Source organism: Myotis myotis, unplaced genomic scaffold (assembly GCF_014108235.1).
Source record: "Myotis myotis isolate mMyoMyo1 unplaced genomic scaffold, mMyoMyo1.p scaffold_m19_p_10, whole genome shotgun sequence".
NCBI classification, from domain to species: Eukaryota; Metazoa; Chordata; class Mammalia; order Chiroptera; family Vespertilionidae; genus Myotis; species Myotis myotis.
In genome coordinates this window covers 37,906,868-37,929,261 of record NW_023416314.1, presented here as the reverse complement: position 1 = coordinate 37,929,261, position 22,394 = coordinate 37,906,868, and the positions used below count along the sequence as shown (strand labels likewise).

Sequence of the window (22,394 nt, the reverse complement as noted above, 5' to 3'; positions counted from 1 at the left end):
GAATGTTTGTTTTGGCGTGCTTATCTATAATTATGATTATACAGTTGACACTTGAACAACATGGGTTTGAACTGTGTGGGCCCACTTATATGTGGATTTTTTGCAATAAATATATTGGAAAAATTTTTGGAGATTTCCTTACTGCTGTGAAGCAATCATATTGATTATCCTAGGGTACCAGATTGATGCTTCTTCATTACCAATGCATGAATTGTTATACTTCTAAATAAATATGAATTTCGTTTTCACATTACCTTTTCATTTTTGGATGTTTAGTTTTAGTAATATGTTTAACATCTGCAGTGTTTTATATTTATTATATAAGACAATATTGATGTAGGTATTGACACGATTCATCTAGTAAAAAGACATCATAAACTTTTGATATTGATAAATACAGTACAGTGTGGCAAATGTATTTTCTCTTTATGATTTTCTTAATAACATTTTCTTTTCTCTAGCTTACTTTATTGTAAGAATACAGTATAAAATGCTTATTCAAGATATGTGTCAATTGACTGTTTATGTTATCAGTAAGGTTTCCTTCTAGTCATTAGTAGGCTATTATAGTTAAGTTTTTTGGGAGTCAAAAAGTATACATGAAATTTCCACTGTGTGGGGGTGGATAGGTGCCCCCTGTTCAGAGGTTAACTGTATATCTTTTCATACGTTTATTGACCACGTCTGTTTCTGTGACTTGTCTTTTTATATCAGGTCCATGAGTACCTGAGACCTTGGCTTTTTCTTCACTCTATTACAACATCTAGAGGCACCAGTTTACAATCATACTAATGAGTAATTCATTTTTTAAAAAAACAAAAGCAAATGTTTCAGATCTACAGTGCATGCCACTTAAGTCTTGTTTTAGAAATTATTCTGGAAAGATTTGTTAAAAAATTAAGGAATTTCGAGCCATACTCTCCTTTGCCCACTGCCAGCATTTCAGGTAGCAGAGTTGTGCTTTAATTACATCCTTCAGGCCTCCAAATCAAAGGTGAATAAGAGGTTTTAATTTTAGATGCTAGTGAATGTTTTTTTTATAATTTTCAAGAAAAACAATTTAAAATATAATGTTACATGCAATAAATATTAATATTTCAAGAAAAATGATTTAATGAATGTTTTTAACCTCTATATAGGATATCTTATAGGAAGTGTTTAAAATATGTTAAGTGTTTAAGGTTATGTTAAGTCCAACTTAAAAATTAAATTCTATTCAGCTTTAGATTTGGAGATGAGTGTTACTAGTGCATAACTTCGCTGCCTAAAGCTATTGCTGTAGAATGAAATGCCAAGAGTATTTTATAACTGAAAGCTTGGAGCATTTGAGAAAGTTTAGAGATTGTTGGCAAAGAAAGCTGCATGGAATGTTATTTTGAAGAGTAATTCCAAAGACTGTCATTTAATTACAAAGATCCCTTCAGCAATATCTGTGCATTCATTACAGTTCAGTCTCTGTCCAAGCCCTGCATCCTGTTTTGTTAACGCAGTCAGTCCCGTTGTCCTTGTATTTGTCATAAAATTACTCTCTTGAGTTGAAGGATAGGTCAATGCTCTGCCCTCTGTAGCAATAAAGTATAAAGACCAGATTATATCTATTAGGTATATATAGATATATATGTATATATACGTGTGTGTGTGTGTGTGTGTGTGTGTGTGTGTGTGTATGTATGGAGAGATACATATAACCTCTTTGCTTTCTTCCTGCTTTCCTTCTTTTGAGATACCCCTCTCATTATTTATCATTTACTGTTTTATTTCTTTGTTTATATTTTGTTACTTAGAAATGTTGAGATTAAAAGATGAATAATGTGCCGAAACCGGTTTGGCTCAGTGGATAGAGCGTCGGCCTGCGGACTGAAGGGTCCTGGGTTCGATTCCGGTCAAGGGCATGTGCCTTCGTTTTGGGCATATCCCCAGTGGGAGATGTGCAGGAGGCAGCTGATCGATGTTTCTCTTTCATCGATGTTTCTAACTCTCTATCCCTCTCCCTTCCTCTCTGTAAAAAATCAATAAAATATTAAAAAAAAAGATGAATAATGATAGTGAGTAATCCTAACCTCATAGGATTGTTATGAGGATTAAATAGATCACATGTATGAAGTGTTTTGGACAGTACATGGCACATGGTAAGCATTTAATAAGTGCTAACAGTATAGTGATGGTAATGGTCTCTGCCATTAAGTCTTTTCTTCCTAGGTTAATAGGGAAAATGACTGTAAACAACTTCCTGAAGTACAAGGCTGAATGAAAATAAGTGTATAGAAGAGATAGAAGCAAAGTTCTTTTTATTCTAAGAAAGGAGCAATTAATTTCAGCTAGAGCTAAGGAAGAAGGAATCTTGTCTCCTTAACTTTGAAGTGGAAATGGGATCTCTTTAAAGAGAATGGTATTCTAGATCATTTCTAGCAAAAGCATGGAGCTAGGAACATGCATGGAACCGTAAGCTGTCATGTGTGACTGAGTTCTAGTGTGAAGTCAGGATAGGATGTGGAGATGTCGGATTGCACAGGCTTTGAAGACAGTAATGGGAAGTTTGTATTTGGTGCTAGAAGCTTTGGGTAATATTCTCAAGCCTTTCAATAGAGTACAGGATTGCAGTCTTACAGCAAAATAAACGTGATTATTGTGTGTAGGCAATAATTAGTGGGCCTGTCAATTTAAGATCTTGACTGAAAGGGCTAATGGAAATATATAGTAGGAGGAAATCGTTGCTATAATTCAGGGTGTGAAATGGAAACTGCAGATTGTGGGAAAATGAGTCTTTTAGAGTAAACGCTGGGAACTTTCTGTAAATACATTTGAGACTTTTCATACGTAGGGGGTTAAACAAATTTATTAGACAATAACCTTCTCTCTTAAAGAATCTTAATCTCTGGATTGGGAGAAAGGATTGCATGTAAAGAAAGAACTGTACTTTTCTGGTTGACTGCGCATGTAACTAAAGATGGACTTACCTCAGTAGAATAGGCTGTCTTTTAGCCTGAAGGGAGAGTGTTAAGCATATTTTAAAACTGAGCACTTTGTTTCTATTTTTAAGTCTCCAAAAATAATCATTTGACACAGAGAACCAGCTTTTGGGAAGGAATCTCAGATTTCAGCATTGCCAGCATTTTTTCATTGTGATTTGAGATGATTTGGCTATCCCTTAAGTTATCTTGTATTTTTGTTGATTTGTACTGTTGGTTAAGGAGCTTCTGCCTTTCTAACACACTTGTAACTCCAAATAATTCATGCACCCTAGTTTGAGAAATTGTTGGGAAGGAGTCCTGATTAGGACACAGAGCTTGGGTGGCTGCTGGTTGTGAGAATTGAAGCTCACGACAGTTGAATTATTGGCTGGATGGAGTGACCACGAGTAATTGCGCTTATTTTTTGGTTTTGGCCTCTTTTCTTGGTTGTACAGATAGATGGTCTGAACTAGCAATAGGGTTGTATGTATGTAATAGCTGCTGATTTTCTGTTGGTTTGAGATGGACTTTGCATGTCTACCAGCACATCCTTCTGAAAGGGAAAAAAAAGCAAATTCCTACTTAGTTTATGTTCCAGGAAATACTAAGGCTATTCTGCAGGTAAATAGCACCTATGTAACATTTATGCTTTTCAAAAATATTTCACATTGTCATTTCATGCTCACAACATGAAAGTGACATTTTTTTAACCTTGTAAATGAATAGGGAGGGGATGCTGAGACATAAATAAGAAACTCCGTTAAGGTTGCTGTCTCAACAAATAGATGTCTGGGACAACTTACCGTCTTTCATTTTTGAATTGTAACTTTCAGAAAATTTTATAAGAGGGAAAAGCTGAGCATCTCTCTCTCTCTCTTTTTTTTTTTTTGGCTACTTTTTAGCGTCGTCTTAGACACCTTCGGAACATTGCTGCCCGGAACATTGTTAATAGAAATGGCCATCAACTCCTTGATACCTACTTCACACTTCACTTGTGTAATTCTGAAAAGATATATAAAGGTAAGGGAATCTGTGGACTCACTCCCCACAGATCATTACGTCTCATTTTTATTCTTTTGTAACACAAGAGCCTCTTGCTGTTATTGCTTACCGGAAAGCTAAATTGTCATGCTGTGAAAATATTTTCCTGAGCAGTTATATATATTAAAGAAACATGACGTTTAAGTAGTTCTTTCAGATAACTAAGCCTTACATTGATAAGTTTATCATTCCTTTATGAATGTTATTAATATCTTTATTCCAGTAGCTGCCACTTAAAATATATGAGGCCAGTATCCAGTACTAATTTGCTTTTTTAAAAAAATGTAATTGCTTTCTTTAATACTATGGTAAAATTGCGTCCTAGTTAATATTTTCTCATATCTGTAATTCCTTGTGACTATGGAGTCATTTTTTATAAGAATTGTCATGGTTTTTATGAATTAAGTTTTATGTATTGAAATGTTGATTCTTCCATAAGTGACAGTTCTAAGAGTAGAGCAGATACTTTATTCAAAATCACAAGTGTCTTTTGAATACATATTGCGTGAAAGGTACTTTGGTATAATTGGTGACCTTATGCCAGGTGGTGTAAGAAGAGAAGCAAGTATAATGATGAGAGTATTAGATTAGGATTGAAAATATCGATACTAGTTCTAGCTCAGCTGTTCACTAGCTGTAGGATTTTGGCAAAAGACTATGGCTTTTTGAACATAAATTTTCCCATTTGTAAAATGGGAATAAGGAGGTTCTGTGAAGCCGGCAAGACATTTTTATGAGGATCAGCTGAGAAGGTGATGACACTTGGTACGATGTGATTAAAGGTCTTATATTAACAAAAGATGGCATTATATTATTGAAAGTTACTAAGGATTTATTTTTTAATTTTTTCCTGTGACAAAGATGAATTATTCAAATGACATTTATCTTTTGGTTTTAATTACTTTTCCAAACCATTATTAAAGGAGTAGTTGTTTTACCAACTTAAAAAAAATTTTAATACCATCATATGCTCATTAAAACATTCAATCAGGGATTACATAGAGTAGAACCCTCCCACCCCTATTTTAAATAGCATTACAATAATTTTTAAGGATGAAAAAGGACTCTGAAATCTGGCATTTTATTTCATTCTTATTTTTTATTCTGACCATTGCATGCATATACATATTTTTATCCTCACGTGAGGATAGATTTGTTCTTTATTGATGAGAGAGAGAGAGAGAGAGAGAGAGAGAGAGAGAGAGAGAGAGAGATGGATCATTTGCCTCCCCTATGTCAATGGGGGATGGAATTCACAACCTGAGTATGTGCCCTGACTGGGAATTGAACTCGAGACATTTCAGTGTATAGGACCACACTCCAACAAACTGAGCCACACTGGCCCGGGCACCATTGCATATTTTAAAAACAGTTGTAGTAATTTGAATGATTAATGCTAGCTACTGTAACAAATACCACAAATCTCAGTGGCTTAACATAATACATTTCTTAAACTAAGTTCAGTGCAGGTGTTCTTTATCAGGTAGTGTCCTGGCAGATGTCCGATAAGTGGTGCCTCAGGTACCCGGCTCCTTCTATTTTGGAATGCTGCTGCCACCAACACGTGACCTCTGGCATGGCAAGAGAGGGATTGTTAGAGGGAAATTTTCTTAATGGAAATGGCCCAGCTTAATTCCATTCCATTCCATTGGCCATACATTTGAGTCGTCTTTTTTAGGTGAAAAGGGCCTGGGAAATGTCTTCCTTTGTGTCCAGAGCAGGGGTGGGCAAACTTTTTGACTCGAGGGCCACAATGGGTTCTTAAACTGGACTGGAGGGCCGGAACAAAAGCATGGATGGAGTGTTTGTGTGAACTAATATAAATTCAAAGTAAACATCATTACATAAAAGGGTATGGTCTTTTTTTTTTTTTTTTTTTTTTTAGTTTTATTCATTTCCAACGGGCTGGATCCGGCCCGCGGGCCGTAGTTTGCCCACTGCTGGTACAGAGGAAAATAAACAGTTTAGTTGCTATTTGTCCTAAAGATATAAGCAATTTTGCAGATCTTAAAACTTTTGATCTAGTGCTCACTAGTTGGTTTTATCATTGGCAATATATGACAATGCCAGAGTATTTTAAATGTTTGATAGATTTCTATATAATTAGTTATTTGTTATCTTCATCGAACTTCTGTATCCTTGCTTCAGTGTTACCTCTGATAATAGTATTTAGTGCATTTTAGGTATGTGGTAAATGATAGCAATTGTTATTAGAATTGTAATGTTAATAATCATAATAGTAGTTTCTAAAAAGAGAATAGTCACAGGACTGGTTGGTGACCATGATGTAAAAACTTGTCTAAGAGATATAAAGAAAGTCATCTTTTTTTATCTTGTTTTTGGTCTTCTAGCTCAGATTACATTTTGAGCTTAGAAGTGATCATAGACTGTTTCTCTATTTCAATAAAATGATAACTAATACAATTAGCGAATAGCTGGTGACAGACCACAGGGAAGTCCAGTGTTGGTGGTGGTTTTGAGTGTCACTAAATGGCATTTAGTTAACTTATATCTAAAATGAGAGGATTGATGATTTCTGGGACTTTCTTCTCCAAAATGTCATGGATGAATGAAGTCTATTCATGGTGGTTTTGTTGGGCCCATAACTTAACCTGTAACAGGAGGAGCCAGGAAGCTCTTTCCTTACTAAACCTAGTTATACCACCTTGTCTTATTGGACCTGTGATGACAAATTCAGGTCCAGTTATTCATTTCATGAATATTATGTGGCCCTTGGTGTAGGATGACCATGATAGAAAGCCAGTTGGCTCATCACACAAAACCACCTGTAACACTTGTTTAGTGGCATCGTTAATTTTAAAGAAAGTGTTTTTATTGGGAGAATATTTGAAATGCTGATTTCTAAGTTATTCTTTTATTTCAGCTGAATTCACAGCAGATCCTAGGAAGTTATATATGAGATTTTTAAAAAAATTGACATCTTTTAGTGCTCTTAGGAGACTATCTGCCTTTTAGGTAGTTCAAATCAAACACTAGTTATCACATTTCCAGAGAACAAAGCCTAGTGTTATGTATGAGGAGCTAGGTTTTAATCCTGGTTTCCTCTTAAATTTGGAATATTTATAAAATCAAGGTTGTTGTTAAGCCATAATTATTTTCTCACCGTGAAATGTGAGTGCCTGTCTTCTCCTGGAACATCAGCCAGCTATTTTGAATACATCAGAAGACAAACTCTATATAATCCATTTTGGCGATCTCATCCAAGTCTTATAGTTTTAAATATCATTTATCGCTAACAACTTGCAAACTTATATTCTTAGCTTGGACCTCCCCTCTGAACTCATACTCCTGTCTTTAGTCGCCTACTGTACATCTCTTTTTGGAGTCTAGTAGGTAACTTAAACTTAATATATTAAAAACCGAGTATCTGATATTCTAGCTCTGAACCACCTCCTGTATTATTCCTTCTTTCAGAAAATGGCAACTCCATCCTTTCATATCCTTGGCCAAAAACCTTGAAATCTTCTTGAATTGTCCTTTTTTATATCCCACATCCAATCTTTCAGCAAATACTTTTGGCTCTTAGCTATCAAAATATATCCATAAGCCAATCACTGCTTATACCTCCAAACCACTGTCATCTCTTGCCTGAATTATTGAAGTAGACTTTGTACCCTCTTCATTATGTTCTCACCCAGATCTCATTAAAATGAAAGGGAGATCATATTATTCCTTTCCTTAAAACCCTTCAGTGCCTTCTCATCTTACTCAGAAAAGCTAAAATCCTTATTAAGTTTTCCAAAAGGTCTTTCATGATCTGATCCTCTGTTACCTCTTGGAACTCATCTCCTTCTACTCTTCTCTGTTCCAGCGACACACACCTTGCTGTTCCTTGAATATATCAAGTTTATCCAATTTAAAAGCTTCTGTACTTACTCTGTCTTTGTCCCGGGCACACTTTCCTCCTACATCTATATGACGAGCTCCTCCACCTCCTTTTAGGCCTGTATACCAAATGTTTTCTCAGAGAAACTCTCCTGATCACTGACTAAACCCTTTTAAAAATTGTGACTATTCTCTTTCTGTCTTTTGTGCTTTATTTTTCTCCACAATACTTAAGATCATTTGACATACTACTTGTTTAATTATTTGGTTAATGTATATCTCTCTCCACTAGAATGTAAACTTTATGAGGGCAGAAATTTGTAGGTCAGTAATTTTTAGGTCACTTTTGTTCACTGCAATGTCTCCAATACTTGGAATGATGCTTGGCACATACTGAGCTCTTAAATATATTTTTTTCCATTAATTTTTTGGATAGGTAACACAGTCCATGGTTTAGAATATATATAAAGTGCAGTTCATATATAGAAAGTGTATATGTATACATACATACATACATACACACATGTATGTTTGTGTGTGTATATAGGTTTGTATTAGTCTTCCTTTCACCTGTCCAAGCTCCCTAGTTTTCCACCCCACCCTGACAACCAGTTATTCCTTTCTTGTTTATCTTTCCTGAGATTCTTTATACAAATACAAGTAAAATTAGTACCAAGGTATATATATTTCTGTGCTTGAAATTTTAACTTAATATACCCTAAATATTTTTCCATATTTAAAATGTTTTTTCATGCCCTAAATGTTTTTCCATATTGGTTCATAGAGAGCTTTCCTTATTTTGCATTGAATAAATTATTTAACTGGCTCCTATTAGTAGGCATTTATAGGTGGATCCAATCTTTTGCTGTACACATAGTACTGTATTGAATAACTTTACAAGCACATTATTTTATACATTCCAAGAAGTAAAATTGCAAAGAGAGGGTGTACTCGGCAGTTATGGTAGCTATTAGAAAAGTGTCCTTGTTTACTTCCACTTGCTCTGTCCTTTTTCCCAGAGCCTCACCAACAGCCTCTACAATAAAACTTCTGAATTTTTGCCAAACTGATAAAATAGTTTTATAATATAGTTTAAGTTTGTATTTTTCTATTCTGAGTGAGGTTGAGGTACTAAAAAAGCATTTGTTGAGTGAGTGGAATGCTACCTAACAACCAAAACATGCCATTGGAAGCGTGTTTAAAGAACACGCCTTAGCATGGATAGAGGAATGTTTGTATCTGATGGTCCTTTTCATGTAGAAATAAGTCTCAGATAATAATCATTTTGCTCAGATTGAATTAATAAAAATTAATAAAATTGTATTAATAAAAATATAATTTATAATTCATGATTTCTTTTGAGACTCACAACAACCCTGTTATTTTTCTGGTGTCATTCTCCTTTGTAAAGTAAAGAAACTATGGCCCAAAAGGTTGACTTGTCCAGGGTCAAGCTTATACATGGTAGTTTGGGGATTGGAACTGGTTTTCGACTAAATTTAAAAAAAAATTCATTCTCTTTTTTCACCATGCTGCTGATTTTATTGTAATAGAATGTTTTAGATGTAACAGAATGATAGACACTGTGGACCCATGTTTAGCATGTTAGAAATTACTTCAGACTCAGTGATTTCTTTCCAAATTGTGTGGCTCCTTTGTTGGCCTCTCTACATTTAAATTAGAAAGTCCGTTTTGAGGGTCTCATGGAGAAGAAAAATTGTTTAGTTTCATCTATAATAATGAAAGCGTAATATGCTAATTAGACTGGACAGCTGAACGACCTTCTGGATGTCCTTCTGGACGAAGCCGCTGTGGTGGGGACCAAGGCAGAGGCAGTTAGGAGGATCAGGCAGGCAGAGTAGTTAGGGGCGATCAGGCAGGCAGGCTAGTGGTTAGGAGCCAGCGGTCCTGGATTGCGAGGAGGATGTCCGACTGCCGGTTTAGGCCCAATCCCACTGCGGGATCGGGCCTAAACCAGCAGTCAGACATGCCTCAAGGGGTCCCAGATTGCGAGAGGGTGCAGGCCAGGCTGAGGGACTCCCTCCCTCTCCCGTGCACGAATTTTGTGCACCGGGCCTCTAGTTTATATATAAATCAGCAAAATTTTGAAAGAAATAATACTATTCATCTTCTAAGAGCTGGAGGTATTTATTTTGGGAACTGATTAGTAGTTTAACTTTGCAGATTAAAAGAAAAAAAGAGTATCTTTCTCCCCCCCCCCCCACTGATTTTAAAAGTAATACATATTGTAACGAATTCAAATAATAGAAAAATGTAAAAGTATAAAGCAAAAATACCTTGTTATAGAAAACAACAGCTTTTAGCCCTTTTAGTTATTCTTTCAAAAATATATACGGTGTATATAAATTAGAACATATGTATATATTAACATAATAAACACAATAAATTAATATATATGTAAATACATTAAATTAAATATGTTAATTTATTAATAAATTAATTTATTAATTTACATACATAAATATGTATCTCTAGTTAATTTATGGTTGGAGTAATTGGTTAGCCACTTGGGAAATAAAATGAAAAGAATAATACTTAGTGTTGCCTAGTGTTGGGGAAACGGGTATTCATAAGTGGGATTGTAAATTGGTACAGTATTTTTAGTGAATAATTTGGTAATATATCAAACATATATATTTTTTTGTCTTGCATCTTTACTTCAAAAGATTTTTTATTTATAACATTAATTGAAATATCTAAAAATTGGCAGTAACCTAAATGTTCATCAGTAGGAGATTCTTTTTTTTAAATATATATTTTACTGATTTTTTTTACAGAGAGGAAGGGAGAGTGATAGAGAGTTAGAAACATCGATGAGAGAGAAACATCGATCAGCTGCCTCCTGCACACCCCTTACTGGGGATGTGCTCGCAACCAAGGTACATGCGCTTGACCAGAACTGAACCTGGGACCCTTCATTCTGCAGGCTGATGGTCTATCCACTGAGCCAAACCGGTTAGGGAAGTAGGAGATTCTTTTTTTGTTTGTTAATCCTTACCTGAGGATATTTTTTCCATTGATTTTTAGAGGGAGTGGAAAGGAGAGAGAGAGAAACATTGATGTGTGAGAGACACATCAATTGGTTGCCTCCATGAGCCCCGAAAGGGGCCAGGGATTGAACCTGCAACCCAGGTAGAAGCCCTTGACCGGGAATTGAACCAGAGACCCTTTGGTGTGCAGGTTAACACTCTGACCATTGAGTCACACTGGCCAGGGCAGTAGCAGATTCTTTTTAAAGACGATTAGAATGATCTCTTTTCTTATTTCAGATAATTATTTGGAGATGGAAAAATTAGAAAGCTTTCAAGCAAAAAACCAAAAGTAAATAACTTAATCTTGTCATCTAAGATAAACATTGTTAATAATTTGGATCCTGTTATAAATTCTTAGAACCTGTTTTTTACTTAATATATTGTGACTCTTTCTCCACAAAATCAAATGTCCTATCTTTATTTTTTTAGGAAGACAAGGTGAGAGTAACATAGATGATACGTTTGTCAAGAAATGCTTTAATCAAAAGAGCATGCACATAAAAGTGTTATGACCACCCTCTCTGGTTTGGCTCAGTGGATAGAGCATCGGCCTATAGACCAAAGGGTTTGATTCTGGTCAAGGATATGTACCTTGGTTACAGGCTCCTCCCTGGCCTGAGCCCTAGTTAGGGCTTGTGCAGGAGGCAACCAATTGATGTATTTCTTTCACATTGATGTTTCTCTGTCTTTCCTTCTCTCTTCCACTCTTCCTAAAAGTCAATGGAAAAATAATCTCGGATGAGGATTAACCAAAAAAAAAGAGTGTTACGTCCATGTCTGCTTTTAATTTACTGCGTGATGATTCCCAAGCTTCAGTTATCTTTTTTAAAAAATATACTTTTATTGATTTCAGAGAGGTAGGGAGAGAGAGATAGAGATAGAAACATCAATAATTAGAGAAAGTCATTGATCGGCTGCCTCTGTAGGCCACACACTGGGGATTGAGCCCACAACCTGGGCATGTGCCCTGACCAGGAATCAAACCGTGACCTCCTGGTTCATAGGTCGACGCTCAACCCCTGAGCCACACCAGCCGGGCCAAACTTCAGTTATTAGTGGATCACCTTGACAAGTTGCACTCTTATTTGAATGTTACCTATACTACTGCATATTTAATATATTTTTTAAAGTTTATTATTTTTAAATTTATGGTTAAGAATAATGTGTGAAATTGTTGATTCAAAAAAACTTTTGTCTACCCTGTGCCAGGAATGGTTTTATGTACTGAGGAGACAGCAGTTGTACAAAACAGACACTACTACTCCTCCTTTATGGAGCTTACGATGAGTGGTGTAATATGTACAACACAAGTTTCAGTGTATTAGAAAAAATATAGTTTATCCATCAATCATCTAAAATCACCTCAGGTACCAATGATATGTGCATCACATTTGGGAAATAGTACTCTTTAGCAACCTAAGGATACAAGGGTCCTTGTAGGCTCTGCAGAGATAGACAGAGTATCCTGGAGATGATGTTGGCAGGGCCTACAGAGAATGTTGGAGGGTAGTTGGAAATGTCTGCCTCAGTCACATTTCTCTTTTTTGATTGTGTCTTTGGGTTTTCTAACATTTACAACATTCTTGAACGTTTGTAGAATCATGAAAGTTAAAAAAAATTTTTTTTAATCCTCACATGAGGATATTTTTTTATTGATTTTTAGAGAAAAGAAGAGAGAGAGGGAAAGAGAGAGAGATCATGTGAGAGAGAAACATTGATTGGTTGCCTCCCGTAGGAGTTCGAACCTGGGATTGAACCTGCAACCTAGGTCTGTGCCCTGACCGTGAATTGAATCCACCACCTTTTGGTGTACCTGATGATGTTCCAACTAACTGAGCCACCTGGCGAGGGCTGAATTATTAAATTTTAATGTTTACAGAGGATGTTTGGTCATTAGTCTAATTTTCTAAGTTCTCTGATGAAAAATGGCCCCAAAGAAATGAAAGAGACAGAATATTAATGACAGGTGGAATCAGTCATCAACTTAAGTTACCTGGTTGCTAGGTCACTATTCATTTGACAATACTACAGGGAATAATCATAAGTGATGTTTGAGAAAAACAGAGAATATGGAATCAGTTGTAGAGAGTGGGAGTAGGTAGGGGATAAGAAAGTCTGAGTTTTAAGGACTCAAATTAGAATCTAGGGTAAAAAGAGCCAGTAAAAGTAAAAATAACTAACTTAAATCTTAACAGGTTTCGACCTTCCTTTACTAAGTTTTCCCTGTTAAAACGCTTTCATTTAATCTTTATTTCTACTTTAATTTTTTTATAGATAAAGATATAGAGAGAGTAGATCCCTTGAAAATGTCTTACTGAAATAAATGTTAAAACATTTACCAGATTAAGAGTTAATGAATTTTATTTTTTTCCAGATCACTTATTGTTCTTTTTCTTTTTTTCCAGAATTTTATAGAAGTGAAGTGATTAAGAATTCCTTGGTAAGTTTTCCTTCTGACAGGTGCATATACATATAACTCCTATTTCAGAGAATGCTGAGACATAAAATAAGGTCAAGTTTAGTTCTGCCTTCTCCCATTAAATCTTCTGCTTAATTACTGCTTAAATCCTTATTGATTTGTTTATTGCTGTATCTCTAGTGCTTAAAACATGCCTGGCACATACCAGATGTTTGATAAATATTTGCTGAATGAACTGCTATTTTTTCCATTAAAAACTTTGGTGTTTTTTCAAATTAAATTTTATAATTCTATCACTTCTATTTACTGTAGAGGTTTTTGACTTACCAAACATTGTAATAAATGATATTTTGTTTAGATACAGTTCTTTAAAATGCTATCATGTAGGATCCTTCCACCTGTTTTTGACAATGGCATTCCTCAGTTAGAAATTTGGAAGTGTTCTACTTTTGATAATTTGTACACTTGATATTTGCATAAATGACTCAATTTATCGGGCCATATTGATAAAAAGAGCTTTATGCCAATGATAATATCCTTTTAATGGTCCAAGACCATACTGGATTTGACCACTGTCTACATTTTTAAACCTCATCTCCTAATATTTTTTCTCACTCATTGTGTTCTAGGCATAACTCATTTTTCAGTGCTTTGAACATGCCAAGCGTGTCTCATTCCTTATACCTAGAATACTTGTTTCCACAAGTATTGGAAACATTTGGCTGAAGAATTCTTTGAGGTCTCAGCTATGTGATTTCAGCCAGACCTTCTATGACTATTCCATCTAAAGTATTTTCCTTTTGTCCTGACCTGTATGGCTCAGCTGGTTGGAGTGTTGTCCTGTACACCGAAAGGTCTTGAGTTGGATTCCTGGTTGGGGCACATACGTAGGTTGTGGGTTTGATCTCCAGTTGGAGTGCATATAGGAGTCAACTGATCGATGTTTCTCTGTCACATTGATGTTTCTTTCTCTCTATAAAAACCAGTACAAACATATCCTCAGGTGAGGATTAGAAAAGCTGCTCTTAAAAAAAAAAATACAGTAGTTCCCTTTTCTCTATTCACTGTTTTTCACGTCATCTGTCTTATTTTCTTTAGAGCATTCTCACTATTGGGAACTCCTATTCACTTGTTTGTGTTTATTTATTATCCATCTCCCATCTACCACAGTGTAAGTCTCTTGAGAGCAAGGACCTTCCCAATCTTGTGCATCTCTGAAACCCTACAGTGTAGAATAGCTCAGTGAGTATTTGTTAAATGGATAAATCAGTGAGGTATTATATTTTCAGACTCCTTTGAAATATGTTATTCCAGCCCTAGCCGGTTTGGCTCAGTGGATAGAGCGTCTGCCTGCGGATGGAAGGGTCCCGGGTTTGATTCTGGTCAAGGGCACGTGCCCAGGTTGTGGGCTCGATCCCCAGTAGGGGGCACTGAGGAGCCAACCAATCAGTGATTCTCTTTTTCATCATTGATGTTTCTCTTATCCCTCTCCCTTCCTCTCTGAAATCAATAAAAATATATTAGAAAAAAATAAAATATGTTCTTCCGTTTCGATCCTTAGAAAATCATGAAGGGTAGATGGGGTAGGTCTTAAGAAATTGCCCCACAGAGAGGCCCAGCAACTTTTGTAGTTCTACAACTGCAAGACCAGAACTTCAGTTCCCAGACCTTCTCTCTTAAAGTTTCTACTACTCTTTCCTCTTCATCTAGCTGTCTTCCAAATGTCTCAAATATCATACTAGATTTGGATCCTTAGCCAAACAGATTCCTTAAGCCCATCTCTGAGGAGCTCCAGTCATCAGTAAAGCTCTTCAAGAATTACAGGATTCATGATAAATGGCTAACATCATGCTTGACATAGTAGCTACTGAGTCAATATTAGTTTTTCCTTTTCTTTTGGCTTAGGTGGAAATAGAAATAGAAAAACCCCCACAGACGAGTGAGAGCTGGGGAAAGGGTTTATAGAGTAGAATGCCACTTTGATTTATCTGCTCCCTTTTCTGTATTCAAAACTATAGTTGGAGATGGTTTTACAACATCCCCTTGCATTTTCTCTGGATTTGTATCATAATGGACTGTATGCTATAGTGGTACCTTAGTGTATAATTCTGCATTATTAGTATTGTATTTTCTTGATATTCAGATCCATATTCCTAAACATCATCACTATCTTCAGCTCCTTTTGACTCCTGTCTTCAGTTGCTTCTGAGCTGAGCTGTCTCTACGAAATGTGACATCTTCATCCCTGGTGTACTTAGGCTGAATCGCGTTTTGTAAAAATAGATTCCAGACAAGGGAGAGGGTTGGACAAGAAGACTTCCAAGGTCCTTTGCACTTGTAGTTTCTCCTGTAATTGTTTCCCGAGAATACCACTTACCAGCACTTGCTCGCATTGTACTTGTTCAAAAGCATTTCATCTCCCGAAGTGGATGAAAGCTCCTGGAGGTTGGAGACTGCCCGAATATCTTTATGTCGCCCTAGCTCCCACTGTATTCCTTCTGTTGGGTAGTTATTTGTTAAATGTTGATTCATTGATATTTCCTTTTAAGGATATTCTTTGAGATTATATTTTTGGCAAGGATTGTTTGTTTCTTTTATAACCTTGATATAGATTTGATAAACCTCAGTTCATTTCTCTTCTTTTTGAAAGGATTCATCTTAGCTTTTTGCTAAGGCATTGTGACTGATGCAGATTTAAGGGCACTGAGCACCACAGGAATCAGTAACCTTCAGGGCATATGATGGGGATGGCATCTTGTTACCTCCCTTCCTGCTGTCTCTCAAGAACCACAGATGAGCAGAATTTGTTGATTTTTTTTCCCCTGCTCTGGAGTTTGTTTTTTATTGTCACCTGCCGAGAGAGAGAAACCTCAAAAGGCCCTCCCTCACACACTCCAAACCTGCCCCCTTTTGGTGTGTGGAACAACGCTCCAACCTATTGAGCCACATGGGCTAGGGTTCCTGCTTAGGAGTTTATAATTCTTTAAACTATTGTGATATTTGCTGAATAGAGTTAATGATTTAAATGCTTCTGTTCCTCCTCTTTACCATTGTGCTTGGTACATAGAAGGTGCTCAGCAAATGTTTCTTAATGAATGGATTCTTCCATAAATACATTTATTGACTGACTTCTGATTAGCCACTAAAGGATTAGGCAAACTAATACTTTATTTTTAGCCAAGCTTTGGGTAAATTTTCACTCTGGTGAACTAAGTTGGAGGCTGGTGAGCTTGTGAATAATCTTTTTCACTCATGTAACTTTTAAGGCTTTGACTTTTTCCGAGCTATGCATTCTGAGCTTGTTTTTAGACCAGAGTGGCCTGCTTTTGCCACTCTAATGTCAGAGGCAACATGGAAAAATGGATACACAATTAGAAACAGTGTTTTTCCTTAAAGATTAGATAAACTGTCCTTTTTTTTAAAAAAAAAAAAATTTTATTGATTTCAGAGAGGAAGGGAGAGGAAGAGAGAGATGGAAATATCCATGATGAGAGAAAATGATTGATCAGCTGCCTCTTGCACAACCCACACAGGGGATCAAGCCTGCAGCCTGGGCATGTGCCCTGACTGGGAATCGAACCCTGACCTCCTGGTTCATAGGTCTTTATGCTCAATCACTGAGCCACACCGGCCAGGCTAAACTGTCCTTGTGTGCCTATTCTGTGCCTTGTCCTAACTCCTGAACACTCCGAATTAGTGCTGTCCAATGAACTTTCTGCGATGTTGGCAGTGTCTGTGCACTGTCCAGTACAGGTGCCCAGCCACATGTGGCTGTTGAGCACCTGAAATGTGGTTAAATCTGAGGAACCAAATTTTTAGTTTTATTTAATTAAAAAAAATATATTTTTTTTATTGATTTTCAGAGAGGAAGGGAGAGGGAGAGAGAGATAGAAACATCAGTGATGAGAGGGAATCATTGGTCAACTGCCTCCTACATGCCTCCAACTGGGGATCAAGCCTGCAACCCGGGCATGTGCCCTTGATTGGAATCAAACCTGGGACCCTTCAGTTCTCAGGCCAACGCTCTATCCACCGAGCCAAACCAGCTAGGGCTAGTTCTGTTTAATTTTAATTTAACCACACATGACTAATGTATATAGTGTTGGACAGCACATTTCTAGATGTTTCTGTAAAGCTTTCTTAGAATCTGTAACATTAGTAAGAAGAAATCTCTTTGTGTGTGTGCACTTAAAAATACATATACTTTGCACTTATACTACTAGTACCATTCTAAATCAGTATAATAGCTGTTCATATGGTTGCCTTAGGTCCTCTAATATTCAGGATAAACCTCATGAAGACAGGGACTATGCAGTTCATTGTCATATCCTCCATAGGCATTGCATTGTGCTTGGCTTGTACTTGGCAAACAAGCAAGGAAAAAGCAATTTATAGTATAGTATATATATAGCCTAATCCAAGTTGTCAGTTGTAAGACTCATCATTATTTTATGTTCACCAAGAAAACGTGAACACTTACGTTTAAACTGAAACACAGAGCCTTGGCAATAGTCCTGTGGGGATTGTGATCAATCTTACTAGCCTCTTATTACTTTGAAATTTCTTTCACCCATTCCAAGGGAGTGTTTATTTAGCAGTTTGTCCTTCCTTCAGGTGTATTGCTTGACCTGTGATAGGAAATATTTTGTATGTATTTCAATGATAAAATATAAATCAGCTTCCTCAATTTGTGGCAATTTCCTTAAGTCTTATGAAGAAGATGGATGAGGTTATTTCTCCACTGATAAATATTTGCTTCTCTAATACCAAATTCATGCCTTATTGATCTATTTCTGTGCTCTTTAGCTCTTTTTTTTTTGATTTTTAAAAAATTTTTATTGTTGAGATTACTAGGTGTACCGGTTAATAATGGCGGATTTTGTAATCAAAGAAAACACAATAATTTCAAGAGAAACATCAAAAGTGCTTTATTCAAAGCAATGTCCATTGCTAGCTACACATTTCCCCCATCTTTCAGGTAATTTTTGGATACCGTCCCAATAGAACTTTCCTTGTTTTGAGGCAAACCATTCAGAGACCCAATTTTCCACTTCTTCGTACGTTTTGAAGTGCTGCTCAGAATGTGCGTGTGCCATCGATTGGAACAAGTGGTAATCTGAAGGAGCAAGGTCTGGTGAATACGGCGGGTGGGTTAATACTTCCCAGGCAAGATCTTTTAATGTGTCTTTTACTGGTTTTGAAATGTGTGATGGTGTGTTATCATGAAGCAAAATTACTTTGCCATGTCTTCTGGAACATTCCGGTCATTTCACGATCAAAGTGTGGCTCAAATTGATTATTTGTTGTCAGTAGTGATCAGTATTAACACTTTCACCTGGTTTTAGAAGCTCATAATACACCACACCTTCCTGATCTCACCAAACGCAGAGCATTGTCTTCTTTCCAAAGCGATTTGGCCTTGCAGTCGATGTTGATGGTTGACCTGGATCAACCCATGATTTTGTGCATTTGGGATTCTCAAAATAATTATCTTGAGATGGAGCATGTTCACCATAAGCTTCCCGAAGTATACGATAACAGTTTCTTCAAAATAAAGTAATGAATTAAAACTTCCCACAAATGCTCTTTTTTTGGGGCACGAAATTCGACATTTTTAAGTGTAAAAATATCTATGATGTTAACACCTTCAGCAAATTTGACATATGAAGCTTTGAAGCTTGCTGTCAATACAACAAAATAGCATACATATCAAATCACATATATATCAACATATGTGTAACTCCGTCTATTGAAAAAAATCCGCATTAACTGGTATACCTAGTATTACAGATGTCCTTCTTGTTCCCCCCCATATTTCCCCCTCCATCCTGTTCCCACACCACGCCCTTGCCACCCTATTGTCTGTGTCCATAGGTAATGCATACATGTACATAAGATCTTTGTCTAAACTTTTCCCACACCCCCCTGCAACCCCCCTTCTGAGAATCGTCAGTTTGTTCCATTTCCATGCCCTTGATTCTATTCCATTCACCAGTTTATTCTGTTCATCAGATTTTTTATTCATTTGATTTTTAGATTCACTTGTTGATAGATATGTATTTGCTGTCACTTTGTTGTTCATAATTTTTATCTTTACCTTCATCTTCTTCTTCTTCCTCTTCTTAAAGGATACTCTTCAGCATTTCATATAATATCTTGCCCTGATGCCAGATATTCCAGTTTCTCCCTGTATGTGTCTGGGTCCCCTAAAGCCTTGCCCAGCAATGGAGCTCAGAGGAAGTGGGCGCTTGTAAATTCAGTTCCCGGTGCTGGCCTATTAAGAGGAACAGCTCTCTAGTTGTAGTACTTCTGCTCAGCCAGCTTTCCCATGGTTCTGGATGATAGTTCTGTATTTTAGTTGTAATTTTTATGTGGTTGTGGGAGGCAGCAAGTATAGGCATTTACTTGCTGCCATCTTGGTTCCTTGCTCTTTAGCTCTTGACTTTTAATGCCATAAATTAATTTTACCTGTTTTTGAGTTTTATGGAAATTAAACAATACAGTATGTACTTTTATTGTGTGTGACTTCCATGTCTTAAGTTTATATCACGAGTCGTTCATACTGTGGGGTTATATTTGTAGTTTGTTTGCTCTATAGTATTCTATTCTGTGACTATACCAGAATATGTCCATTCTTCTGTTGATGGGCATTTGGTTAGTTTCTAGTTTTGAATTAAGATGAGTAGTGCTGCTATGAACTTTCTTGTGTGTATCTTTTGGTTGAAAGTCTGTATTCATTTTTGTTGGTTATATATCTAGGAATGGACTTGCTGGGAATATGCAAGGGATCAGCTTTAATGTATATTTCCAGTTTTCCAAAATTATTGTTTTATTTACACTCTCACCAGCAGTCTGAGAGAATTCTCTTTATTCCATATTCTTGTGACCCACTTAATTCCTTAATCTTTTGAATTTAAACTTTTGATAGATATTATATACAGGATTTTTTAAAGTCTAAATCAATAAGTGTATTTTAAATGGCACTTAAACTCAGCACGACTAGTGCCAAGGCTGTGCCTAACTTGAAAGAATTGATATTATCTACAGCTATTTTTAAGGTTGTGCATGTAGAGCTATCTGATGACTGCCACCTGCTGGTCAAATATTATAGGACCATATTGATTTTAGCATTTCTAAAATCAGAATTCATCTTACAATGTGAAGAAAAGTACGTTAGAATTGATAAATCGGAATATGTTAAATGGTAATAAATACAAATATTGAGTAAAATAAAGCAGCAAAAGGGGGTACCTGGCAGGGGTGGGCTTGCTTGTTTTCCTATGGTAATAATAAAAAAGATACTGTTTAGCAGACACCTTAACAAAGTGAGGGAACAAGTTATGTTTCTATGTGGGGGAAAAATGCACAGAGACATAGGTTCCAGGCCAAGAAACAGGAAAGTACAAAAGCAGGTTTTCAAGAAATGCCTTAGGAGTTAGTGTGGCTGAAGTGGATGAGTGTGTGTGGCTTGAGATTTTGCGGCAAATATGACACAAGAGGCAGGGGGACTGAGCACAGGGCAGCGGGGGAAATGACCTGGGGAAATAGGAGGAGGTAGCGAAAGGCTGGATCGCGTTAAGAGTAAGATTTTAGAAGGGATACAGTTACAGGCCACACAAAATTAGGAGCATCTGATAGACAAGGACCCCCTTTTTCTATTTTCTAATGTCCCAGCACATGCTTTATTTAGAGAAGGCCTATCAGTGTCTGTTGCATTGAGTAACAAGAACAGTCCTTGGATAGGTTAGATTGTGGAGATGTGTCTGCAAGTTACATCTGAGTGATGGTTTCTTCTCAGATATATTTGGCATAAAATAATTACTGGTGAATGTGTAGTTCAACTTTAATGTCTCTAGCTTCACCTCGCCATACCCTCCAAACCATTTGTTAACTTTTGGGAAAGTTAACAAAATCTCAGTGACATTGAGATTTTGAAATTATATTATGGTATTAGAGGCCCAGTGCACGAAATTCGTGCAAGAGTAGGCCTTCCTTCCCCTGGCTGCCGGCACCAGCTTCCCTCTGGCACCTGGGACCCGGGCTTCCCTCGCAGCATATTATGCTTTTATTATTACAGAAGATATTCTAGAACATGTCACTTTTGTTGAGGGGGATCTTACAGAGGCGAGGGAATGGCTGCCTCTTCATGTGGTGCAATGTGAAGGCCAGGAAGGTCCTCCAACTCCCGCTCTTTAGCTTTAGGGCCTAAAATTACATCATGAAGAGATACCATAATTTGATTTGTAAGATGCAGTATTTCCCCCATTATTTGGTCGTTTAAAAATTAGTTTTATTGTGTTTTGTTGAGACACAGCACATTAAAGGGCACAAATTATAAGAGCCTGATGATTTTTCAATGAGATCAATGTAATCAGAACAATAAATAGAACATTATCAGCACCTCTTGTGTTCTCCCTCTAGTTACTACTTCTTCCCAAAGAGAACCATTATCCTGACTTCTGGCACCAGATTGGTTCTGCTAGTTTTTGAAAATATGGCATATTTTCTTTTGCTTATACATGTCACATTTGTGAGATTCATCCATGTTGTTGCATGTTCATTAACCTTAAAACCTTTCAGTGGCCCCACATCTTACACCCAGTAAAGGACTGATTCCGTGACAAGGCATAAAATATCTTTCCGTTTAGTCCCCTGTTTATCTCTCCAGCTTTGTGTCCGTCTCTCTTGTGTTGTGTGCGCCAGCAGTTGCCTTAGTTCCCTGACCCCACTCCCTATTTCACACCCCGAGCCTTGTTTATCTTGTGTCCTTTGCCTGGACTTCCTTACTGTAACCAGGTCAAATCCTACTTGTCCTTTAGTAGCCAAGTTTCATAGCCTCTGTGATGTCTTTCCCCTGATCCTCCTGTTAGAAATGCTCTGTGGGAATGAGACAAAGGCTCGAAAGTGGATCGGCAGGAGATTTACTCCTGCGTAGAGGAGCGCAGTTGCTGTGATTTTCCTTTGGGGCTTTATTTCCTGATGGGGTCTGTCCTGCCCCTCATTCTGACTCTGACTCTGACTTGATTGGTCAGGGCTCAGAGCTCGGATTCACATTATTGCACGATTGGCTAATTCAGACGAAGG

The 22,394-nt window shown here is 36.9% G+C and overlaps 1 protein-coding gene across 10 annotated transcripts in view; it reads left to right on the top strand.

Annotated features, from left to right (window-relative positions):
• Positions 1-22,394, top strand: part of UVRAG (UV radiation resistance associated) — a 277,758-nt gene that overhangs the window by 22,530 nt on the left and 232,834 nt on the right. For 6 of the 10 annotated variants that reach the window (XM_036324920.1, XM_036324919.1, XM_036324921.1 and 3 more), the window contains exons 2-3: positions 3,854-3,971; positions 13,297-13,331. In XM_036324920.1, the coding sequence (XP_036180813.1) occupies positions 3,854-3,971; positions 13,297-13,331 (153 nt within the window). The remainder of the gene's footprint in view (positions 1-3,853; positions 3,972-13,296; positions 13,332-22,394) is intronic. The other 4 variants (XM_036324925.1, XM_036324923.1, XM_036324924.1 and 1 more) reach the window with 1 other exon arrangement.